This window comes from Oncorhynchus gorbuscha, linkage group LG16, assembly GCF_021184085.1.
Source record: "Oncorhynchus gorbuscha isolate QuinsamMale2020 ecotype Even-year linkage group LG16, OgorEven_v1.0, whole genome shotgun sequence".
Lineage (NCBI taxonomy): Eukaryota > Metazoa > Chordata > Actinopteri > Salmoniformes > Salmonidae > Oncorhynchus > Oncorhynchus gorbuscha.
The window spans coordinates 45,092,171-45,115,123 of NC_060188.1; the positions used below are offsets into that span (position 1 = coordinate 45,092,171).

The 22,953-nt window shown below is 42.3% G+C and overlaps 1 protein-coding gene across 1 annotated transcript in view; it reads right to left on the reverse strand.

Annotated features, from left to right (window-relative positions):
- Positions 1-20,738, reverse strand: part of LOC123999764 (kin of IRRE-like protein 3) — a 138,962-nt gene extending 118,224 nt beyond the window's left edge. Inside the window, exons 1-3 of the mRNA XM_046305791.1 lie at positions 20,732-20,738; positions 19,660-19,809; positions 12,302-12,451 (exon numbers count right to left, since the gene is read on the reverse strand). Of these exons, the coding sequence (XP_046161747.1) occupies positions 12,302-12,451; positions 19,660-19,809; positions 20,732-20,738 (307 nt within the window). The remainder of the gene's footprint in view (positions 1-12,301; positions 12,452-19,659; positions 19,810-20,731) is intronic.
- Between the last annotated feature and the right edge of the window lie 2,215 nt (positions 20,739-22,953).

Sequence of the window (22,953 nt, forward strand, 5' to 3'; positions counted from 1 at the left end):
GAATAATAGTAAAGACATCAAAACTATGAAATAACACATGTGGAATCATGTAGTAACCAAATAAAAGTGTTAAACAAATATATTTTTTATTTGAGATAAAGTAGCCACCTTTTGCCTTCCACAGTCTTGGCATTCTCTCAACCAGCTTCATGAGGTAGTCACCTGGAAAGAATTTCAATTAACAGGTGTGCCTTGTTAAAAGTTAATTTGTGAAATTGATTTCCTTCTTAATGCGTTTGAGCCAATCAGTTGTGTTGTGACAAGGTAGGGATGGTATACAGAAGACAACCCTATTTGGTAAAATACCAAGTCCATATTATGGCAAGAACAGCTGAAATAAGCAAAGAGAAATGACAGTCCATCATTACTTTAAGACACGATGGTCAGTCAATACGGAACATTTCCAGAACTTTGAAAGTTTCTTCAAGTGCAGTCACAAAAACCATCAAGCGCTATGATGAACTGGCTCTCATGAGGAAAGGAAGACCCAGAGTTACCTCTGCTGCAGAGGACAAGTTTATTAGAGTTTACCAGCCTCAGAAATTGAAGCCCAAATAAATGCTTCACAGAGTTCAAGTAACAGACAAATCTCAACATCAACTGTTCAGAGGAGACTGCGTGAAACAGGCCTTCGTGGTCGAATTGCTGAAAAAGAATAATACTAAAGGAGACCAAGAAGAAGACATGCTTGGGTCAAGAAACACGATCAATGGACATTAGACCGGTGGAAATCTGTCCTGATTTGAGTCCAAATTTGAGACGCAGAGTAGGTGAACGGATGATCTCCACATGTGTAGTTCCCACCGTGAAGCATGGAGAAGGAGGTGTGATGGTGTGGGGGTGCTTTGCCGGTGACACTGTCTGTGATTTATTTAGAATTCAAGGCACACTTAACCAGCATGGTTACCACAGCATTCTGGAGCGATACATCATCTAATCGGGTTTGTGCTTAGCCCTTACACACATCCAGGCTGTGTAAGGACTGTTTGACCAAGAAGGAGAGTGATGGAGTGCTGCATCAGATGACCTGGCCTCCACAATCACCCAACCTCAACCCATGGTTTGGGATTAGTTGGACGGCAGAGGGAAGGAAAAGCAGCCAACAAGTGCTCAGCATATATGGGAACTCCTGTTGGATAAGCATTCCAGGTAAAGCTGGTTGAGAGAATGCAAAGCTGAGTGATGTTTACAACTCCACTGTCACTCTACCGTAGTGCCTTTTAGCCTTGCAGTCGGACGATAACAAAAGATATTGGTAAGAGTACATTCAATTATCTTGTGTTATTGGCTATTACGCTTTATATTGTACACTTTGTTCGGTTCTCGAAAATAATTTTTTTGCTACCTGTTCTGCATGTTCTGTAGTGTTTAGCTATGTTCTGGCAAGACCAGGCTAGCTGGCTAAATTAGTAGCTAGTTGGCTAGCTCTCTAGGAAACTAACTGTTAGGCTTTTCGTAATAAAAAATGCTTGTTTTCCGTCATGCCTGCACCCGCTCCCCCTACCTGGTGCTCAAAGGCACAAGGTTCCACAGTATTACGCACTCCTGCCACCATCAGTACGCACATCTGCCTTTTCCTGTCACGTGCATCAGCATATTGTTGGATTCACCTGGGCTCAATCACCTGTTTATTACCTCCCCTATATTTGTCAGTTCCCCATCTCTGTTCAGCGCTGCTGCATTGATTGCCGAATGCCTTTGTGTTGCCCGTTTGCCGACATTGTGCATGTCATGTTTCATGTCTGTTCCATATTAAATGACTCCCCGTACCTGCTTCTCATCTCCGCCACCGGTCCTTACAGAATGCAGCAACCATCTAGCAAGGCATCGGGGAGGGCTGGAGTTCCGGTCGGTGGTGATGTCGGGCCTGGGGTCCTCCACCAATGGAACCAGTGGTACTGTCACGCCTGCTCCCGCTCCGCCTCCCTAGTGCTCGAAGGCGCCAGGCTCCCCAGCATTTTGCAGTCCTGCCACCATCAGTACGCACACCTGTCTTTCCCCGCCATGCACAAATGTGTATTATTGGATTCACCTGGACTCAATCACCTGTGCTTTCTTCTCGAAGAATAGCGAAAATTTTACGTTGGGGCATTGTGATATTTTACTTTAGACCAGAGGAAAGAATGCCTCCTACTGGCCATCCAACACAACTTCGATCAGCATCTTATCACCCATCCAGGGACCGACCCTTCATGGGAGGTGTTACCAAATCCATTTCTCACATAGCGCCTGGCCAGGTGGCGGGCTGAAACCGACATGCCCCTGCTGACTATCATTAGGTAATGATGGATACCTCCCTAGCATCCTGCCCATGCTCCGAAACACCAGACAGACATGGCCCAGTGGCCCACAACGCCATTCCCCCGAACCAACACAGCTCAAGAAAAAAGAAGAAGAAGAGGAAGAAGAGAGAGGGGGGAGTGTTCAAATTCAGATAGGATGAGCTGGAATTTTCTCTCCACCATCTAGTGTTCTGAATCCACCGTGACAGCAGAAAATTCAGAAAAATGGCAAAGGAGGAGGCAAGCTGAATGTACAAATGGTCTCCTATCGTCATTTCTATTATATTGTTAATTTGTTTGGGTTTTGATGCTGTAATCATTCTAGGGCTCTACACAAATTAGATGAGCTTTATTCAAGCTTGTTTATACAATGGATAGCATTTGTATCGTGCCGATTTCTATCCGTTTGGAGAGAAAAAAGATTGCTCAAATGAAAATGGTCCCCCACAGAGAATCGTCATCCTTTTGTGTTAGATAAATATTTCAAGCAAATGAATAGAGGGGAATGTCACTAACTAGGTTTCTGTCCAACTATTTCACGTGGATTAATTAACTGACGCATGTCAAACCCCCTAGAGTCGATGTCCGCGCCCCCGAGGAAATCCAATTAGCAAAATACAAAAATCCCCATAAAAATCTGTCAGTTTAAGAGACCCTTTTTTTGCATTAGATGCATCTCAATCCACCGCATCTGATGATATCCCACTTTTGCATGTGCGGTGAAAGGTAACAGAGCTTGAGCTGTGTTTGTCAGACCATGAGACATACCGATATCGGTCTTCTCACATAATCATCTGTAGCATACGAGTATGACCCCTCTGTGGAAAGGTGAGACTCTCACGAACACGGTTGTCAGTTGTTTTACTCTAGGATGCCAAGAGGCCTCACAAGACTCGTCTGAAGGTCCCCAGGTACCAGTTGAAAAAATGTATGGAAGTGTATATGGCGACTTTAGTTTAGTTTAGTGACTAAAATAAGGGGTTAAATACATGTACAAAATATATATTTCCTGATCTTTTTATATCTCTCAGATATATGACAGACACTTCCTTGAGATTTTTTGGGAGGGACCATCTATTGTCCCATGTAGTGAATATGTTATTCATTGCTTTTGTATGAGCTATTAGCCATAAGGTCAAATATTTTAAAAAAATATATATATAAATATTATACTTCCATTCAAAGGTTTGGGGTGACTTAGAAATGTCCTTGTTTTTGAAAGAAAAACACATTTTTGTCCATTAAAATAACATTAAATTGATCAGAAATATAGTATAGACATTGTTAATGTTGTAAATGACTTTTGTAGCTGGAAACGGCAGATTTTATATGGAATATCAACATAGGCGTACAAAGGTCAATTATCAGCAACCATCACTCCTGTGTTCCAATGGCGCATTGTGTTAGCTAATCCAAGTTTATCATTTTAAAAGGCTAATTGATCATTAGAAAACTCTTTTTCAATTATGTTAGCACAGCCAAAACTATTGTCCTGATTAAAGAAGCAATAAAACTGGCTATCTTTAGACTAGTTGAGTATCTGGAGCATCAGCATTTGTGGGTTCGATTACAGGCTCAAAATGGCCAGAAACAAAGTACATTCTTCTGAAACTCTTCAGTCTATTCTTGTTCTGATGAATGAAGGCTATTCCATGCGAGAAATTGCCAAGAAACTGAAAAGCTTGTACAAAGCTGTGTACTACTCCCTTCACAGAACAGCATAAACTGGCGAACAATGTTTGTCACTAAAGTACAGCAGACTTACTTTCCCTCTCCAATCTAGCGCTTGTTTATATAGCCTGGGCCACTTCGACATTAAATAAGAGGCAGATTGGTAGGACGGGAGGATGTTGGGATGAGGGATAACAATATCAGCTTGCTATGTATGAGAAGACATCAATCACCATAGCAAGGTTAAAGTGACAAAAAAACTGCCACTGTTGGGGGGAAGAGTTCAGGGAGTTTGGCACGTCATTGTGCAATGGCTCTATGGCTGCAGGCAAGAGGCGGTCTCGTAGACGAGGTGGTGTGTGCTTGCTTCTCCTCAGTTTGATTGATATTTTATTGCTCGGCACAGGGGGTGAATACGTCTGGAGTAAAGGCTAATCCATGACAAAAGATTGATATTAATAAGCGCTAAACTCCTGAGGGGAGGGAAAATCCTTTTTGCTCTGACAAACACTGGTTAATCAGCCCAAAGGTAGCCAGAGGTTCACACAGGATGTAGATGTAGCAAGGCGTAACTTCATGTTTTATTTAGCAATCTCTCACAGCACACCAAGGTAGATCTGAGCCTGTACTTCACTTTCATCCAACATGATGCTTGTGAATTGAAGTTCACTTTGCATTTTTCCTCTGAAAAGGTATTGATCGAGTTAGCATGCAACAACCTTTTTTGCAAAGGTATTCGACAGGCACTTTGGAAAATGTCAATGATGAGCTCAGTTTATTTTATTAAAATGACAAATCACACACATTGATTAGAATAAATAACTGGAAAATGTTTATGGATAACGATAGAATTTGCAGATATGTCCCATGTAATTTCACTAAAGAGACATGTCAAAGAAAAAACTTGTGAAATTTGCCCCCAGCCCTCAATATAATATCGATAGCTGGGATGGCTTATAAGACTTCATAATATAAGGGAAATACCCAGTCAGTTGTACAACTGAATGCATTCAACTGAAATGTGTCTTCCGCATTTAACCCAACTCATCTGAATCAGAGAGGTGCAGGGGGTGCCATAATCGACATCCATGTCTTCGGTGCCCGGGGAACAGTAACTGAGCAGATACTGGCACAGGTCATTTGTTCCCTAATACAGAGGCTGTAGATAAACTATTTTGGGACTTTTATTCAGTACTGAAAGGCTGATGTCTGCCCACGATTATAAAACTGCCTGCAAAAATATGTTCAGATCTAGCAGCCGACATGAGGAGAGACGAGACGAGACAAAACTAGAGTTTTAGAATTTTGTGTTAGGGTTAGGGTAGAACAACTGACCAACACTTTTGTTAGACTTCAGTGCAGCTTTTGACATATCTGATCATAGTCTGCTGCCTGAAATACCTATGTGTTATGGCTTTACACTCCTGTTATATTGTGGATAAAGAGTAACCTGTCCAACAGAACACAGAGGATTTACTTTAATGGAAGCCTAACCAACATAATCCAGGTAGAATCGGTCTAGGCCCTTACTTTTTTCAATCTTTACTAATGACATGCCACTGGGTTTGAGTAAAGCCAGTGTGTCTATGTATGCAGATGACTCAACATTATACACGTCTGAAATGACTGCAACACTTAACAAAAAACTGCATTTAGTTTCAGAGTAGGTGGCAAGGAATAAGTTAGTCCTACATATTTCAGACACTAAAAGCATTGTATTTGGGACAAATCATTCACTAAAGCCTAACCTCAGCTAAATCTTGTAATGAGTAATGTGGAAAATGAGCAAGTTGAGGTGACTAAACTGCTTGGAGTATCCCTGGATTGTAAACTGTCATGGTCAAAACATATTGATGATGTACAACAGTAGCCAAGATTGGGAGAAGTGTGTCCTTAATAAAGCACTGTTCTGTCTTCTTAACAGGTCCTAGAGGCCCTAGCTTTGTTGCAACTGGACTACTGTTCAATCAAGTGGAAATTACAATTGGCTCAGAACAGGGCAGCAGGGCTGGCTGTACACAGAGAGCAAACATTAATAATATGCATGTCAATCCTGGCTCAAAGTGGAGGAGAGATTGACTTTATCAAACATAATTTGTCACATGCGCCGAATACAACAAGTGTAGACCTTACTGTGAAATGCTTACTTACAAGCCCTTAACCAACAGTACAGTTCACAAAGAGTTAAGGAAATATTTACAAAATAGACTAAAGTAAAACATAATAATAAAAAGTAACACAATAAGAATAACAAAAAAGGGGGTACCGGTACCGAGTCAGTGTCCGGGGGTACAGGTTAGTTGAGGTGTTTTGTACATGTTGGTAAGAGTGAAGTAACTATGCATAGATATTAAACAGTGAGTAGCAGCAGTGTACAAAAGGGAGTGGGGGGGAAGGGGGTGGATCAATGTAAATAGTCCAGTGGCAAGTTTATTAATTGTTCAGCAGTATTATGGCTTGTAGGTAGAAGTTGTTGAGGAGCCTTCTGGTCCCAGACTTGGAGCTCTGGTACCGCTTTCCGTGTGGTAGCAGAGAAAACAGTCTGGACTGGAGTCTGACAATTTTATGGGCTTTCCTCTGACACCGCCTATTATATAGGTCCTGGATGGCAGGAAGCTTGGCCTCAGCGATGTCCTGGGTCGTACGTACTACCCTCTGTAGCGTCTTACGGTCAGATGCCGAGCAGTTGCCATACCAGGCAGGTGATGCAACCGGTCAGGATGTTCTCGATGGTGCAGCTGTATAACCTTTTGAAGATCTGGAGACCCATGCCAAATCTTTTCAGTCTACTGAGGGAGAAAAGGTTTTGTTGTGCCCTCTTCATGACTATCTTGGTATGTTTGGACCATGATAGTTCGCTGGTGATGTGGACAACAAGGAACTTGAAACTCTCGACCCGCTCCGCTACAGCCCAGTCGATGTTAATGGAGACCTGTTCCGCCTGCCTTTTCCTGTAGTCCACGATCAGATCCTTTATCTTGCTCACAATGAGGGAGAGGTTGTTGTCCTGGCACCACACTGCCAGTACTTTGACCTCCTCCCTATAGACTGTCTTACCGTTGTCGGTGATCAGGCCTACCATTGTTGTGTTGTCAGCAAACTTAATGATGGTTTTGGAGTCATGTTTGGCCACTTAGTCGTGGGTGAACAGGGAGTACAGGAGGGGACGAAGTACACACCCCTGAGGGACCCAGTGTTCAGGATCAGTGTAGCAGACATGTTGTTGCCTACCCGTACCACCAGGGGGTGGCCCATCAGGAAGTCCAGGATCCAGTTGCAGAGGGAGGGGTTTAGTCCCAGTGTCCTTAGCTTACTGATGAGCTTCGTGGGCACTATGGTGCTGAATGCTGAGCTGTAGTCAATGAACAGCATTTCTCACATAGGTGTTCCTTTTGTCCAGTTGGGAAAGGGCAGTGTGAAAGCAAACTTAACATTTGTAAATATTTCTATGAACATAACAAGGTTCAACAACTGAGACATAAACCGAACAAGTACGACAGACATGTGACTAACAGAAATTGAATAATGTGTCCCTGAACAAAGGGGGGTCAAAATCAAAAGTAACAGTCAGTATCTGGTTTGGCCATCAGCGGCATTAACTTCTAATGGCTTGGGGGCAGTATTTTGACATCTGGATGAGAAGCGTGCCCAAAATAATCTGCCTGTTACTCAGGTCCAGAAGCTAGGATATGCATATAATTGGATTTGGACAGAAAACACTCTAAAGTTTCCATGACAATTAAAATAAGGTCTGTGAGTATAACAGAACTGATATGGCAGGTAAAACCTGAGGAAAATCCATCCAGGAAGTGGGATTTCTTTGATGTGGGCATTTTCAATTGAATGCCTATAGCGTTTCTAATGGGTTAGGACTCAGATTGCAGTTCCTATGGCTTCCACTAGATGTCAAAAGGCTTTAAACGTTGTTTCAGGCTTGTTTTCTGAAAAATGAAGAATAATGATTCCAGTTGCGACGAGAAAACCCATATCCGGGAGCGTAATCATAGCCTCAAACGCATTAGTATAACGCAACGGACATAAATACCCCTAGAAACTTTTCCTATTCATGAAAATCACAAATGAAATTAAATAAATATATTCAAACACAAGCTTAGCCTTTTGTTAACAACACTGTCATCTCAGATTTTCAAAATATGTGTTACAGCCAACGCTAGACAAGCATTTGTGTAAGTTTATCATGGCACAATGCTATGCTAGGCTCTGCTGGCAGCAGGCAACATTTTCACAATAATAAGAAAAGCAACCAAATTAAATAATTTACCTTTGAAGAACTTCGTATGCTTTCACTCCGGAGACTCCCAGTTAGATAGCAAATGTTCCTTTTTTCCAAAAATATTATTTTTGTAGGCGAAAAATCTCCCTTTTCTTCACCATGCTTTACTGAGAAATCGACCGAAAAATGCTACAACTATAACGCCAAACTTTTTTCAAAATTGGCTACATAATATCGACAGAAACACGGCAAACGCTGTTTAGGATCCATCCTCAAGGTGTTCTTAACAAATATATTTGATAATATATCCGTCGAGGCAGTTGGTTTCTCATAAGAAGCGATTGGAAAAATGGCTACCTCAGTATTTTACGCAAGGTTTTCTGCGGGAGACACCATGTGACCACATGCCATATATGGTCCCTTACTGCCATTCTTCAAGGGAAATGCCTAAAAAGACGTCACAATGCTGTAGACACCTTGGGAAAAACGTGGAAAACGTAATTTGGATTTTTATCTGGGTTTCGCCTGTCACATCAGTTCTGTGGCACTCACAGACAATATCTTTGCAGTTTTGGAAACGTCAGAGTGTCTTCTTTCCACAGCTGTCAATTATATGCATAGTCGAGCATCTTTTCGTGACAAAATATCTTGTTTAAAACGGGAACGTTTTTCATCCAAAAATTAAAACAGCGCCCCCTAATGCATAACTGGTTTAACCTTTCTGGCGCAGGCGTTCCGCTATCGACCCACCTTGACAACATCTGGTGAAATTGCAGAGCGCCAAATTCAAAATACAGAAATAGTCATAGTAAACATTCATAAGAAATACAAGTGTTATAAATCGGTTTAAAAATGTACTTCTTGTTAACCTCTCTAGGGGGTGTGGGGCGCTACCATCCCACCTGGACAACGTCCAGTGAAATTGCAAGGCGACAAATTCAAAAAGCAATATTGCAGTGCATCTCCTCCTCATGGACTGTACCAGATTTGCCAGTTCCTGATGTGAGATGTTACCCCACTCTTCCACCAAGGCACCTGCATGTTCCAGGACATTTCTGGGGGGAATGGCCCTAGCCGATCCAACAGGCCCCAGACGTGCTCTATGGGATTGAGATCCTAGCTCTTCGCTGGCCATGGCAGAACACTGACATTCCTGTCTTGCAGGAAATCACGCACAGAATGAGCAGTATGGCTGGTGGCATTGTCATGCTGGAGGGTCATGTCAGGATGAGCCTGCAGGAAGGGTACCACATGAGGGAGAAGCACGTCTTCCCTGTAACGCACAGTGTTGAGATTGCCTGCAATGACAACAAGCTCAGTCCGATGATGCTGTGAAACACCACCCCAGACCATGACGGACCCTCCACCGCCAAATCGATCCTGCTACAAATTACAAGCCTTGATGTAACGCTCATTCCTTCGACAATAAATGCGAATCCGACCATCACCCCTGGTGAGACAAAACCTCGACTCATCAGTGAAGAGCACTTTTTGCCAGTCCTTTCTAGTCCAGCGACGGTGGGTTTGTGCCCATAGGTGACCGTGTTGCCGGTGAGGACCTGCCTTACAACAGATCTACAAGCCCTCAGTCCAGCCTCTCTCAGCCTAATGAGGACAGTTTGAGCACTGATGGAGGGATTGGGCGTTCCTGGTGTAACTCAGGCAGTTGTTGTTGCCATCCTGTACCTGTCACGCAGGTGTTATGTTTGGATGTACCAATCCTGTGCAGGTGTTGTTACACGTGGTCTGCCACTGCGAGGATGATCAGCTGTCCATCCTGTCTCCCTGTAGCTCTATCTTTGCAATTTATTTCCTTGGCCACATCTGCAGTCCTCATGCCTCCTTGCAGCATGCCTAAGGCACGATCACACAGATGAGAAAAGACCCTGGGCATCTTTCTTTTGGTGTTTTTCAGAGTCAGTAGAAAGGCCTCTTGAGTGTCCTACGTTTTCATAGCTGTGACCTTAATTGCCTACCATCTGTAAGCTGTTAGTGTCTTAATGACCATTCCACAGGTGCATGTTCATTAATTGTTTATGATTAATTGAACAAGCATGGGAAACAGTGTTAAACCCTTTACAATGAAGATCTGTGAAGTTATTTGGATTTTTACGAATTAGCTTTGAAAGACAGGGTCCTGAAAAAGGGACGTTTATTTTTTTGCTGAGTTACAAATATGTATAATGCTCAGCTTATGAAAGCATCTTGTCAACAGAAGACATTACTGATCGAGGTGCCATGTTGTTCAATTAATTGGTGGCCATGTATGTCTGCATACCTGCATTTGTAAGAAGCTCACGGCCGACTAAGTCTCCAAAGCCATTTAAAGCATCCGTGACCTCTGATAGTGCATTGGTATCCCCTTTTAGCCCGGTAATTGGTGGCGGTGGGTCCCCTGAACGCTTGGGGGGGGGGGGGGGATTCTAATTAGCCTCAAGGGCCCCTCCTCTGGATCGTGTCCCTGGACTCTCTCGTATTCAAAAGTGCCACCGCCACCCGACCAGGCCACTCTTAGATGGGGTTCAATGTTTAAATGTCACCGCTAGAGGGCATTTTCATCCCAGTGATAATGCATGGAGTCACAAGGGTCTCTGGTTTCGGTGTTGTTTACAGTCCCTTGGGTTATCTGTAGTTCAGGTCCAGGCAGGCTGTAGTGTGTTGGGATAGTATTGTGGGTCGGCAAGTAGAGTTATTTTATCATGAGTGTGAAAAGAAAGTTCAGGCTATTATGGAAACAGCACTGCCTTGTCTCATGCAGCACATAAAACTTGTGTAATGGATTACCAATGCTGTGTATGAACACAGAGCACTTGTGCAGTTTGGGACATTGTATTGGGAGGGTATTGCAATGTATATTATGAATGTTCAAATAACAGGGTTAAAAAAGGAATCCCACAGTATGTCTAGCACCTACCTTCAACATCCCACAAAAACCATTGAAGCTGGAGTTTGGATTAATGGTAAACTATCCACTCTGGTTATGAGAGCACAACAAGGAGAGGCTGTCATATGCTTTGGCGGTTGGCTAACGCCAAGTCTCCAACTGTCTCCAGCATCGGAGAAGTGAAAGGCAGTGATTGACCCTGACAGCGTCCATACATTAACTGCATTACCTTACGGGGCTGCTGGTAGCTTGGTGTGCAACTTTTTTCCAAAGCGAGACTATTTGTCTGGGATTAAATGTCAGGCTTATGGCTAGGCCTGGGGAGGAGGATGATTTGCCTCTCCCTCCCACCATCCCAACCCGGAAATAAATATAAAAGTCCTTGTTATCTATAATTAATCATTTTAATGGAGCCGGATCGCCAACATCTTAACTCTCCCCCCTTTGACCTCCCCACTAAGTAACCAGCTTTAGATTAGTGGGCAAAAATGTTACCACTGAGGGAGGGAATAATGAACTGATACCTCTAGAATACATCATGCTTTAAACAAGGGAGGATGAATCGATAATTCTAATTAGGGTGCTCCTCCCCTGCCTCAGCCCAAGGCACAGAAGGGTTTGCATCGGAGGGTTCTATCGATTCCAGCCCAAATGATGGTTGATAGAAAACAGATTGGGGCAGTTTGGCATCACCTGATTAGGCCTGATTTGAGGATACACCCATGATTTATCTCTAGCCAATTAATGTTCTGTCCCATCCCCCTTTTCAAATGATTACTGAGCAATTTCAATATTACTATATTCCTAACTCTTCTCATTTTCTTCCCCTATCCCTTCTTATCACTCACTTCAAGTGTGCCAGTTCCCTATATAGTACACTTACTTTTGACCAGGTACCATTTTACTATGGTTGAAAGGAGTGCACTATAAAGGGAATAGGTGCAATACGGAAGGCAACCTTAACCCTCTAAAATGCACTCTCTTCAGGTTCCCCAGATCTACCATTTGTCCTACCTGCTGTGAAACAGGTTGAAACCGTTTTGCAAGTGTAATGTGTTATGCGGCATGAACAGGAAGTTCACTCAACACACTCTCAGATATCTCACCTATATGTACCATCAACTTGAGATACAGTAGTTGGCTTTCCCATTAACCTAAACCTTGTGGAACATACACACAATGGTTCAATGATCTTGAACGTAATCTAATAGTACTGTAGTTGTGTCTTACCGAGCACAGTCAGTCGGGCGGGGCGTGTTCTGATAGCTGCCTGGATGGCCTGGCACTCAAAGAAGGCGTCGTCCTGCATTTCGGTTCTCTGAATCAAGAGGTGGTATTCTCCCTTGCTGTGGTCTCCCACAATGTCATAGCGTGGGTAGCCTGGAACACAAGAACACGCATTGTTACTCCCGTATCACTGCATGCACACACATACCCACATACATACTCACCCGCACACACACACACATGCATGCACACACACACACGTTCATGCACACACACTATCATGCACACACACTATCATGTACACACACGTGCATGCACACACACACGTTCATGCACACACACTATCATGTACACACACGCACTCACAGACCCCCACACACACACACACAACCACATCTTCATTATGTAAGTTCACACGCTAGCGTTTCCAATTATCCAGGGCTATGGATTGTCATGACTACTAGTAAAAAAGAAACAAAATTAAAGAACATTTGGTTTTCCAGATCGAGATTGTTATTCCTTTCATGAGAACACACCCAAACAATTACAATGGAGAACACACACACACACACAACTACAATTATACATGTGATGTGGGCTGCTTTATTGTTGCTTTCCACTCCTTTACGATAAGACGTCTTTAGCACAGGAGAAAGATGAACGTACAGTAATTACTTTCTCGGTTCACCTACAAATAGCATTGGAAGCTGAGAGGAGGGTGACATCTTTTTTTCTTCTTCAAATTTAATTTGGTCTTCCACCAAAAAAATTGAGCCACTGTCAGAAGACGAGCGGACTCAATTCTCCCATTGCCAATTGCGTCTAGTCCAGTGTGTGCAGTAATGGCTATTATAACCCCGTCTAAAAAAAAAATATTAGAGATATGTCATATCTATTTGCTGTTTATTCCACTGCCCATGGATCAATGGCAAGACTGACTCATCCATAAGCATTTTACCAAGCAGTAGTGTATGGGGAGGCGTAAGTGAGTTGAGTAGGAGAGACCAACTCCATAATATGACAGACGCCTAGGTATAAGGCCTAATCCTAGTAGTCAGACCAACCTATGTTAATAGGATGCAGAACAAAAATTTTCCTCATAGGAAAATTATTAAATTCAAAAAACTTAATTTGATTTGACCCTCTCACAAAGCATGTGGGTTACATTTACATTAGGGCATAAACACTTTCTAAACCCTTTGTAAAGGGTACCTACATGTAAAGAGTTAGCAGCACATGATTCTGCTCAGTGAAACGACCTGCCCTGATTTGTTATAGACGCTTGCTAAAAAACTTGAATGAGCAAGCCTTCCTTCATGAACTGGCCTCTTTAAAATGGTATAGAATCAGCTTGATCCCCTCTGTCGAAGACGCTTGGCCCGTCTTTTTTTATTTTCAGTGGTATTGTTAACAAACACGACCCCGTAAAGAAAATGCAAATTAAAAACAGGTTCTGCCCCTGGTTCGACTGTGATCTTGCAGAGTTACTCCACCTCAAGAATTGCAGCAGTACTATCTGTATGGGTCTAACCCCAATAAGGTCTGGAAAACGGTTAAAAACCTCTTGGAACTACCCATCCCGGATCCGGGAGAATTGTCATCAACTACACTAATTAGCATAGCGCAACGGTCAAAAAATATTACTAGAAAATATTAATATTCATGAAATCACAAGTGAAATATAGTGAAACACAGCTTAGCCTTTTGTTAATTACCCTGTCATCTCAGATTTTGAAATTATGCTTTACAGCCAAAGCAAGACAAGCATTTGAGTATGTTCATCGATAGCCAAGCATAGCATTATATCCAGCTAGCAGCAGGAAGCTTGGTCACGAAAATCAGAAAAGCAATCAAATTAACCGTTTACCTTTGATGAGCTTTGGATATTTTCACTCACGAGACTCCCAGTTAGACAGCAAATGTTCCTTTTGTTCCATAAAGATTATTGTTATACCCAAAATACCTCAGTTTGTTGGTCACTTTATGTTCAAAAATCCACCGGAAATAGCGGTCACGACAAAATTATGGCAAACGTTTTTTATAATCAATCCTCAATATGTTTTTCAAATATCTATTCGATAATATATTAACCGGGACAATTGGTTTTTCAGTAGTTGCGAGAGGAAAAATGACTACCTCTATCTTTTACGCAAGAATCACTCTGAGAGCCCTCAGCTAGCCACTTACGCAATGCAGTCATTTACGCTCATTCTTCAACATAAAGGCGTGAAACTACGTCAAAATGTTGTAGACACCTTAGGGAATACGTAGAAAAAGGAATCTGGTTTATATACCTTTCAATGGCCAATAGGGGTGCATAGGAACGAGGCACTTCCTGATTGGATTTTCCTCAGGGTTTCGCCTGCAATATCAGTTCTGTTATACTCACAGAAAATATTTTGACAGTTTTGGAAACGTTAGAGTGTTTTCTATCCTAAGCTGTCAATTATATGCATATTCTAGCATCTGGTCCTGAGAAATAGGCAGTTTACTTTGAGACATTATTTTTCCAAAAATAAAAATAGTGCCCCCTAGTTTCAAGAGGTTATTAAAGACCTGGAGAATAATCCCTCCTCCTCACAGCTGCCCATGTCCCTTAATGTTGATGATGTGGTTGTTACTGACAAGAAGCACATGTCTAAGCTCTTTAATCACCATTTCATTAAGTCAGGATTCCTATTTGACTCAGCCATGCCTCCTTGCCAGTCCAACATTTCCTTATCTCCCACCCCTTCTAATGTGACTATCCCTGATGCTTCTACCTCTTTTTCCCCTGCACCGCTACAAAGTCCAAGATGCTGGAGGAGCTCCTGAAACTTGACCCCAAAAAACATCTGGGTCAGATGCTTTAGACCCTTTCTTCTTTAAGTTTGATTCCCCTATCATCGCCAAGCATATCTCTGACCTTTTAAACCTGTCTCTCCTTTCTGGGGAGGTTCCCATTCCCACACTCATCACTGCACTCTATAGTCCTCTGTAAACTGGTAATTTCTGTATACCCATACCAAGATCCACTGGTTGATGCTTATTTTTAAAACCCTCTTAGGCCTCACTCCCCCCTATCTGAGATATCTATTGCAGCCCTCATCCTCCAAAACAACACCCATTCTGCCAGTCACATTCTGTTACAGGTCCCCAAAGCACACACATCCCTTGGTTGCTCGTCTTTTCAGTGTGCTGCAGCTAGCGTCTGGAACGAGCTGCAACAAACACTCAAACTGGACAGTTTAATCTCAATCTCTTCATTCAAAGACTCAATCATGGACATTCTTACTGACATTTGTGGCTGTTTTGTGTGATGTATTGTTGTCTCTACCTTCTTGCCCTTTGTGCTGTTGTCTGTTCCCAATAATGTGTGTACCGTGTTTTGTGCTGCTACCATGTTGTCTTGGTACCATGTTGTTGTCATGTTGTGTTGCTGCCTTGCTATGTTGTTGTCTTAGGTCTTTCTTCATGTAGTATTGTGTTGTCTCTCTTGTTGTGATGTGTGGTTTGTCCCAGCCCCCATCCCCACAGGAGAGGTAGGCCTAGTTAAATAAACATTAAATGAAATAAATTCTTCAGGAAATACTAATATACATATAAATATCCCTGAGGAAACCAATTTTCCCTCTCGGGGTGTTGGAGAGAGAAAGTGTAGACCCAGAAAAACATTAAGACCCGAGATCAAGTGTTGGATTAATGTCCCCAGGCGAAATGGGAATGAATAGCTGAAGAAGCTGAAGACAAATACTTTTCAATTATGGCAAACAATGTAAAATAGCCCTAGTTATAACCTCTGTAGAGGCGATGGATCCATCAGGATTAGTTAGTTTGAGAGGAGGGTTTAGGTGGATGGTGATGTATTTCAGTATGTAGGAGGCACCTAACTGACACATCAATGGGAGAAAACGGCAATGGACACTCTCTGTCCGCATCTCAAATGACACCCTATTCCCTAAATAGTGCAGTAGTTTTGACCAGAGTGTAGGGCCCTGGTCAAAAGCAGTGCACTATAAAGGAAATAGAGTGCCATTTGGGACACAACCTGAGTAGAGCCAGATCAAAGGGAAACAGGAGAGAAGGTAAAGGACACATGCAAAGTGACCACTCCCTCGCTCCAATTAAAAGAGTGGAAAAAGGAAGAGTGCAAATTACAGACGGAGAGAAAGCAAGAGGCTAGAGCAGCGCCGATGCCATTGACAGTCAAACCCCTCCCTCAGCATTCTTTCGAAAACCATTTCATCGCTCTGTAATTGCATTTAAAAATCGGATTTTCCTTCAATGACTTCAGCCTTTGATTTAACACACCACTTCATTGCCATAATATATCCTATTCAGTCAAATATGCTAATTATGTTTAACTTTAAGCGCCATTATCCCTTACTGCTTGATCTTTTCGTCCATTGTCAGTATGTAGACCTGCTGTCTTCCCTCTCATAACTGTTGCATTGGCTAAGACGTCAAATTTTCCTGTGGTCACTAAGAGTAAACACTGTCCACAGTTCACACGGCCGGGAGATAACCTTTCCAGTTCACACTTGTCCCCGCTGTCATTGATCCTCTCTCTCTCTCTCTCTCTCTCTCTCTCTCTCTCTCTCTCTCTCTCTCTCTCTCTCTCTCTCTCTCTCTCTCTCTCTCTCTCTCTCTCTCTCTCTCTCTCTCTCTCTCTCAAAGTGATGTTTGGTGGCGATGGGTCCCAGGATGCTGCTAAAAGGATGTGGAGTGGGATTGTATGGACATAATGGGATTGTTCTCCCAGGCCCAATTATGGAAACTCTGTCCATGACGAAATAGAACAGGCGACTGAGGCAAAAGCAGACAATGTCTACACAGGGGAAGACAATGTAACAGATTGGCATAGCAGGAGTCCTAAGAGAAGAAAACAAATCTGATGAAATGGCATTGTACCCAAACTGTGATCTATTTTGCCATACTGTAAAACAGGTGTATTATTTTATTATTTTATTTTGATGTTATTTAACATTTTATTCAAAGAGTTTATCTAGTTGAGTGTGCCGTGCACCACATCTCTTCAAATACATGTATTGGGTCAAATTGTTTCCAAGGTGGGTTGTTAATGCCGATTCATCTAGTATTTGACCGCCATTCTACCTACAGTATCCAAACAACACAATAACCTTTTTCTCTGTTCCAGGGGCCAGTGCAATGTTCCCCACACAGCTTTGAAAGCTGATTGTGGGGAATGATTTCCTCAGGCAGCCATCAGAGCGACAGAATGGTCTTCAAAACAGCCAGAGGAAAGATTGGGGGAAGGAGACTCACTGCCGCTTTGGAAATGAGCAAAACACAATTTAACCATCTGCCGGAGCAGCAGATGTTACGATAAATTGCTGCAACTTTCAAATGTTCACTTTAAAAAAAAAAACCCAGATGCAGTTTGGAGGGCTCGTTGAGTTTACTGTATTCTGCGAGATTGAGAAATATTTTTTTTCTGGCTGTAATGTAAATTTTCAACGTCCTCTCATGTGACAACTGCAGTGTCGTAAGATTACTAACACAGAGGATTAGGATCATTTGAAAACAACAAAGAAAACAATTATGGTGTTCACATAAAGGTACTCAAGCAGTAATCAACACACACTGACAATGGCCTAAGAGCCAAACAATTCGTTTTTGTTATTTTTGCCTCTAAATGAAAACATTTAGAGTGTGGATCCTCCACAGATTAAACTCTAGCAATATTGGCCATTTACCTTATCATTTGCACTTATGAAAATTTGATGTTTGTGATTGTGCCCAATCCCCCAAGTTTCTCTCACGTTATTCAAAAAGCCTGTTGCCATGTGAACCCCTAATTTGTCTTTGCTTAATAATTCACAAGAGGGTTCTGATTAATGCGAACCATGAAATATATTCAAAACACTTGTGAGAGCTTTGAAAGCAGCAATAACACAATCAGTGTGTTTGTGACTCTTGTGCCATGTGAAGTGGCTCTTTTAATTAATGATCAAACTCTAAATACTCCATTACTCTGTGGCGTTGCTCTGTCATTTGTCCAGATGTGACAAGTGACAGCTACCTTTTTGATGACAAGACCATGTATGGATTTTTTTTTAATTACATGAAAGTAATGAAAGGAAAAGTGCAGATCAATGGACATGTGAGTGACACAACAACAATAGGAAACTCTGACAAAGAAACAGTTGCTAAGGGTAAGAGCGCAAAAGAGAGAGATGGACAGACAGATGGATGGTATGGGCCTTGAGAGAAATGGAGGGTATGGGTAAAAAGGCTGTGTTCAACAGAGGATGGAAGGGGAGGAAGAGAAAAAAGGAGAAATGTTGAATACAGAGAGAAATTGAGCTAGATAAGAAGACAGGTAAGGGAATCACTCGCGCGAGGGAGGAAAGGAAAGAGAGGAAGAGAGCTAGACAGGAAGACGAGCGATGGAGGAAAGGAAAGAGAGGAAGAGAGCTAGACAGGAAGACGAGCGAGGGAGGAAAGGAAAGAGAGGAAGAGAGCTAGACAGGAAGACGAGCGAGGGAGGAAAGGAAAGAGAGGAAGAGAGCTAGACAGGAAGACGAGCGAGGGAGGAAAGGAAAGAGAGGAAGAGAGCTAGACAGGAAGACGAGCGAGGGAGGAAAGGAAAGAGAGGAAGAGAGCTAGACAGGAAGACGAGCGAGGGAGGAAAGGAAAGAGAGGAAGAGAGCTAGACAGGAAGACGAGCGATGGAGGAAAGGAAAGAGAGGAAGAGAGCTAGACAGGAAGACGAGCGAGGGAGGAAAGGAAAGAGAGGAAGAGAGCTAGACAGGAAGACGAGCGAGGGAGGAAAGGAAAGAGAGGAAGAGAGCAAGACAGGAAGACGAGCGAGGGAGGAAAGGAAAGAGAGGAAGAGAGCGCAATAAGAAGGTGAGACAAAGGCTAATACAGAGAGAAAGAGAGCTAGGCAGGAAGACGAGTAAGGCGAGGAAAGAGAAAACAAAAGAAACAGATTGACTGAAAGCCTTGCCCACGAAAGAGAGATGGAGAAGAGAGAGTAGTAGAAAAACTAAAAGGTACGTGGCCCTGCTGGAGGAAAATAGAGAGAAAGAGGGAGGTAGACAAAGAGTTTGATCGGGAGAGGAGAAAAGAAAGATAAAGCCAAGTAAAAACAAAAAAAATAAGCTTAGCATTCATAAAGCCTTCATAATGCCTTAATATGCTTGACATAAAGAGTTATACTACCCTATGTTTATATGCTCTTTATAATTGGCATTAAACATAACACCCACTCCATAACAACTGTCATAATTTCTAAAATATCAATTAAGGGTTATTACAGGCATTATGACTCTTTATGTCATGCATATAAAGGGTTTATGAATGTTTCATGAATGCTACATTATCACCATTCTAAGTAAAGTGAGGGACTCTCCTACCTGAGAGGTCCCTGTTGACCCCGAGGGCCATGCCGTCTCTGAGCCAGAGCACCATGCCGTGGTAACCAGGGATGGAGCAGGGCAGGGTCACCGGCTGACCTGCCACCACCACCAGGTCTGTGGGCTGCTGGGTGAACACTGCACTGGCCCCTGGAACAGAGAAACATGTTATTGTGTCAAAACAGTGCAACTTTTGATCAACAGTTTCGATATGATTTCATCTTCTTCACAAACATATAGTGTCATATGCCATTTAGCAGACACTCTTATCCAAAGAAACGTATAATAGCACAGGCATACTGTGCATTTTCTGATGGGTGGCCCCAGCAGGAATTGGACCCACAACCTTAGCATTGCATGTGCTATGCTCTACCAACTGTGCCACAGTAGCCTACTCTGCATCCAATGGGGTACCGTCAGGGTAGATGTTGAATTGATGAAGCATTCAATGTTTTTATGTCTATGACAATAAATCCTAATAGCAATGTTGCCACAGTAGGCCAGTGAAAATAAGTATACAGAAGCTATGGAGCTGCTAGTGGAGTTACAAACCCAAAAAGTTATTGAACGGGCTATGCAGAGATGAACGGACAGACTGATCAAACAGGTGTAAATCTTGCTGAGATTGAGGCTGCCCTATGTACACAGCTCAGGTGACTATTCAGTGTATAGTTAGATAGCATCTATGGATGGTTGAATGAATGGAGATTGGTTCGCGTAGTGAGAATGAGCACAGGAGATGGTACTGGCATCCGGCCACATCATCCCACATTCATTAATACTCTGACCCATTTTCACATAGGAATAATCACACTTTCATTACTACATTCATTAATACATTCATTAATACATTCATTAATGACCCATTTTCACATAGGAATAATCACACTTTCATTCCATGTCATTTAAGTTGATGTAAGACTTAGAACACCGATGAGCCCAGATATTAGGCGAGCGTTTCTATTCAATGACCTTTTTATCAGAAAATGCATTACAGCAAACATTAAATCAAAATGAGCCCATGCGGTTGTTCAACCCGATCTGTCTTCGGCCTCATTCATTACCATCTCACCTCTCATCGCAAAAAATGACTTCCGTTTTGGTGGCTTCATTTTGGGAAGGCAGCGGAGTGGTGCATTGCTGACGGCAGCTAACCTCATTTAGAGAACACATTTTGAAAGGGTGTGAATATAAGCAGAGGATTCAGTACAAAGCACATGCAGGCCACAGACGGCTTTCATATCTTTTTGTATGAGGGTAGAGCCGAAAACATATATATATATTTTTTTCACACCAACAGTTTTCCCCACCAACGACTGATCCCTCTCGCCACGGAAGTTGAAGAACGACCACAGTACTACAGACATTGTTGGTGGAAAACCGGACCCCCATTATAGCGAATCTTTGTGTAAATAAAACATTTTTAGAGGACAATCATGGTACCATTAATTGCTTATAATACACCATCGGATGCATGTCCTTGAACCGATTATTTTAAAATGTCACACAGAAGAAGCTATGAGGATAATTTTGTTGCTATTGGCAGCCTCCTGTATTCCAGCATCTCACTGAAGAAGTTAACACATAATTCGAGGTCTTGCTATTTTGGGATTCTACCATATGAATATCTCCAGTACACGGAGTCCAAACATTTATACAGGATAAGTCTTGACTCTATACTTAATTTAATGGTGTATTTCTGTCTTTTAATCCAAAAGGTTGCTGGTTCGAATTCCCGAGCTAACTAGGTGAAAAATCTGTTGATGTACCCTTGAGCAATGCACTTAACCCTAATTGCTCCTGTAAATCGCTCTGGATTAGAGCGTCTGCGTAAATGACAATCATTAACAGACACAACAAACAGAGAACTGCTGTGTTTTATTAGTGTGGTAGAGAGGATTATATGTCCCACATGGCACCCTATCCCCTGTTTCGGCCCATAGGGCATGGTCAAAAGCAGTGCACTATATAGGGAATCGGTTGCTATTTGGGATGCAAACATAGAATTGTCTTTGGGTATATGCTTCACAAATGCAGAAGACACATTTCATGTGAATGCATTCAGTTATACAACTGACAAGGCATCCCCTTTTCCTTTTCCTTTCCCTTTCCTTGTCTCATTTGTATATACTGTATATGACTTATATGGTAACCTGTATTTCTATCTTATATCTTTTGTTCATGTTATCAAGAGCACTTGCTGTAGTAATATGTGTTCGTTACTTGACGTAAACATGCAAAAGGGAAGATATTTAATTACTTGCTTTAAGATTATTTATCTACCAGTCATCCCCTGGTCCAGATCCAGACAATTGCAAGATGGATGGTATGTTGATTATTGATCGGGCTAAAAAGTTATAATGCTTTGCTCCCCAGACAAGCAAACATTTTCTCAGAGTCCATTAGTGGAATCAACATTCTGTAACATGAGGCATTTTTGGTGCTCTTAAGGGGAATATTTGTTTTGCTCATCCAGGCAGGGTAGCAGCATTTCACAGATTTAGGTAAAGGCATTGTTTAATTTCGACAAAACCATTGGGAATGAGTGTAGTTTGGAGGCTCATTGTCTATTCCCAAATTGAGTCAAACATACAATCATTTCTGAATCAATCTACACTATATATACAAAAATATGTGGACACCCCTTCAAATGAGTGGATTCAGACCCGTCTGTCCCCGTCATTGGAGAGAAGCTCTCAAGGCATCTCAGGACGGATATATGACGAGATGGCCAACACCACAAAAACAACATTAGCGGTGAATCTAAATTGTAATTGCTCTGTCATCTCTCCTTGCTTCCTCGAAAACGCATTGGAGGAGATCGTCTGAGGAGAGGAACCTCGGATCATCAATTTTTGGAAGAGGTGAGGTGAGAGAATGTGAGGAATCAAGGAAATACATTAAGATTCACAATTTTGAGGTGCATTCTATGTTCTGTTGACCTGGGACTCACGAGTATCTGATTTGTAGACAGCATATGTGTCAGCAGTATTTCTACTCTGTGCTGTATGTATAAGGGAATTACAACTGCCTTCACAAACTGTTTACTTCTACTCATGATAAACAGCCCAGTTGAATATTGTATTTGTCACTATTGGCGACATTAAACTATATTCATATTGACTTTCCACAGCAAACGTTTTTTCCTAGTACTCCCACCAATGTCAAAAGGATGCCATCTCAGAATTCCCGAAATATGACTCTGGTTTGACAGTTTCCATACAAACTGACAGTTTGAGACTTCAAAGATAACCTCAGAAAGAGTGCAATCCACCAAGAGGGACTTAATGGCAA